The following is a 1408-nucleotide window of genomic DNA, read 5'->3' as shown; positions in this document are numbered from 1 at the left end:
CTGTCACTGCACTGGGGGATAGAGCAGTTGTCACTGCACTGAGGGATAGAGCAGATACTTCAGGAGGGAAAAGTTGACTTGGGCTTGAGAAGATGGATACTCTGACAGGTATGGAGTCATACATAGCCTTAGATGTTTGAAGCTGGGGAGTTGTAAGTTTTAGGGCAACTGACCTATACAGCAAGACCCTGTCAGGAGAAGGAGGAAGAAGCAGAACTTCTCAATAAACAGGACTCAATAAAAACCTACTCAGAGAGCAGGTTAATTCATCATCTTCTGCCTCCTCCTGACTTCAAGCCCCTTGTTGAATGTTTAGGGATTTCTCTGTTGACCTTGAGAATTAATCTATAAAATTTACTACATTTCATAGCTGCTTTCCTCTGCAGTCTAATTCTTTGGGCCAAATTTACAGGTATGAATATTGATTATGCTTTGCTCCAACTTTTAATGTGGCCCCAAGCCACCACATGCAGGGCTACATGGCACCCCCACCATACCCCACCATAAGTAGAAACTAGTGTATTTCCTCAGCTATGTTCCTCACAAAATTTATCTGAGTTCAGGATTTGGGGAAACAGGAGGTCTAGTTCTGGGTCCAACGCCATCATGTTTCGATCAGGAATTTCTCAAACCTATATTAATCATTTTCTAACACACATCTCTAAACAGTGTCTTGACACCTAACCTCCCTCACCCACCCCATCATCAGTTCAGATTTCATCTTCTCTGTAGAGTATTTGCTATATACTCTCTAGAACTAAGGTTTAATTGGAGCCTAACCTCTTTCATCTAAGTTATTATATACATGTTTGCCTCTTTCCTCTAGTTACAGGCAGAGACTGGGATCATTCAGTGGTAGCTTATGAAATGGAAAGTACTTTATTACCATTTTTAAATTTGTAGATTTGTTTCACTTAACCATCTAGTAACCCCCCTACAGAGAGTTCAGCACATGGTCCTTAGCACTGGGAGTCTTCCCATAAATTATAAGATGGACAAGCCTCATCCTGGAGTCGGATTCTTCAAGGCTTTGTTAACCTTATTCTTGCATGTTCTTTTTAACTCATCCAGATGGTGCAAACACCATAGCAAGATAATGAGTGTCCTGAAACCCCTACCTATGAAAATTTCACCTGAAGGGAAAAGCGGCTGCTACTTCCAGGGGTGAGGATTTGGAGAAAAACAGACGTCATAAATCCTGCTGTTTCTGCAGAAAGGATACATCGGAATTTCCTGCCATGGCTTAGACTAGCCTGAATTTGATGCCTTCCTCTTCTTGTTGATCTTCTTAACCCACGAGCCCATTTTCAGGTCAGGCAGAGTCTCCTTGGAGCCTACAGGCCTTGAACACCCTGCCGTTGGATCCTTTTTTCATATCTGGGTCGCCTTGTCTGCCTCAGTGAAGGAG

The 1408-nt window shown here is 42.8% G+C and overlaps 1 protein-coding gene across 2 annotated transcripts in view; it reads left to right on the top strand.

The window, feature by feature from the left end:
- Positions 1-1408, top strand: part of Ly9 (lymphocyte antigen 9) — a 19842-nt gene extending 18434 nt beyond the window's left edge. For both annotated transcript variants that reach the window (XM_021198820.2, XM_021198821.2), the window contains one exon: positions 1072-1408. In XM_021198820.2, the coding sequence (XP_021054479.1) occupies positions 1072-1089 (18 nt within the window). In that variant the 3' untranslated portion in view covers positions 1090-1408. The remainder of the gene's footprint in view (positions 1-1071) is intronic.

Source organism: Mus pahari, chromosome 5, assembly GCF_900095145.1.
Source record: "Mus pahari chromosome 5, PAHARI_EIJ_v1.1, whole genome shotgun sequence".
Classification (NCBI taxonomy): domain Eukaryota; kingdom Metazoa; phylum Chordata; class Mammalia; order Rodentia; family Muridae; genus Mus; species Mus pahari.
Note: the sequence above shows the minus strand (reverse complement) of the source record. Positions and strands in the feature narration are given on the sequence as shown.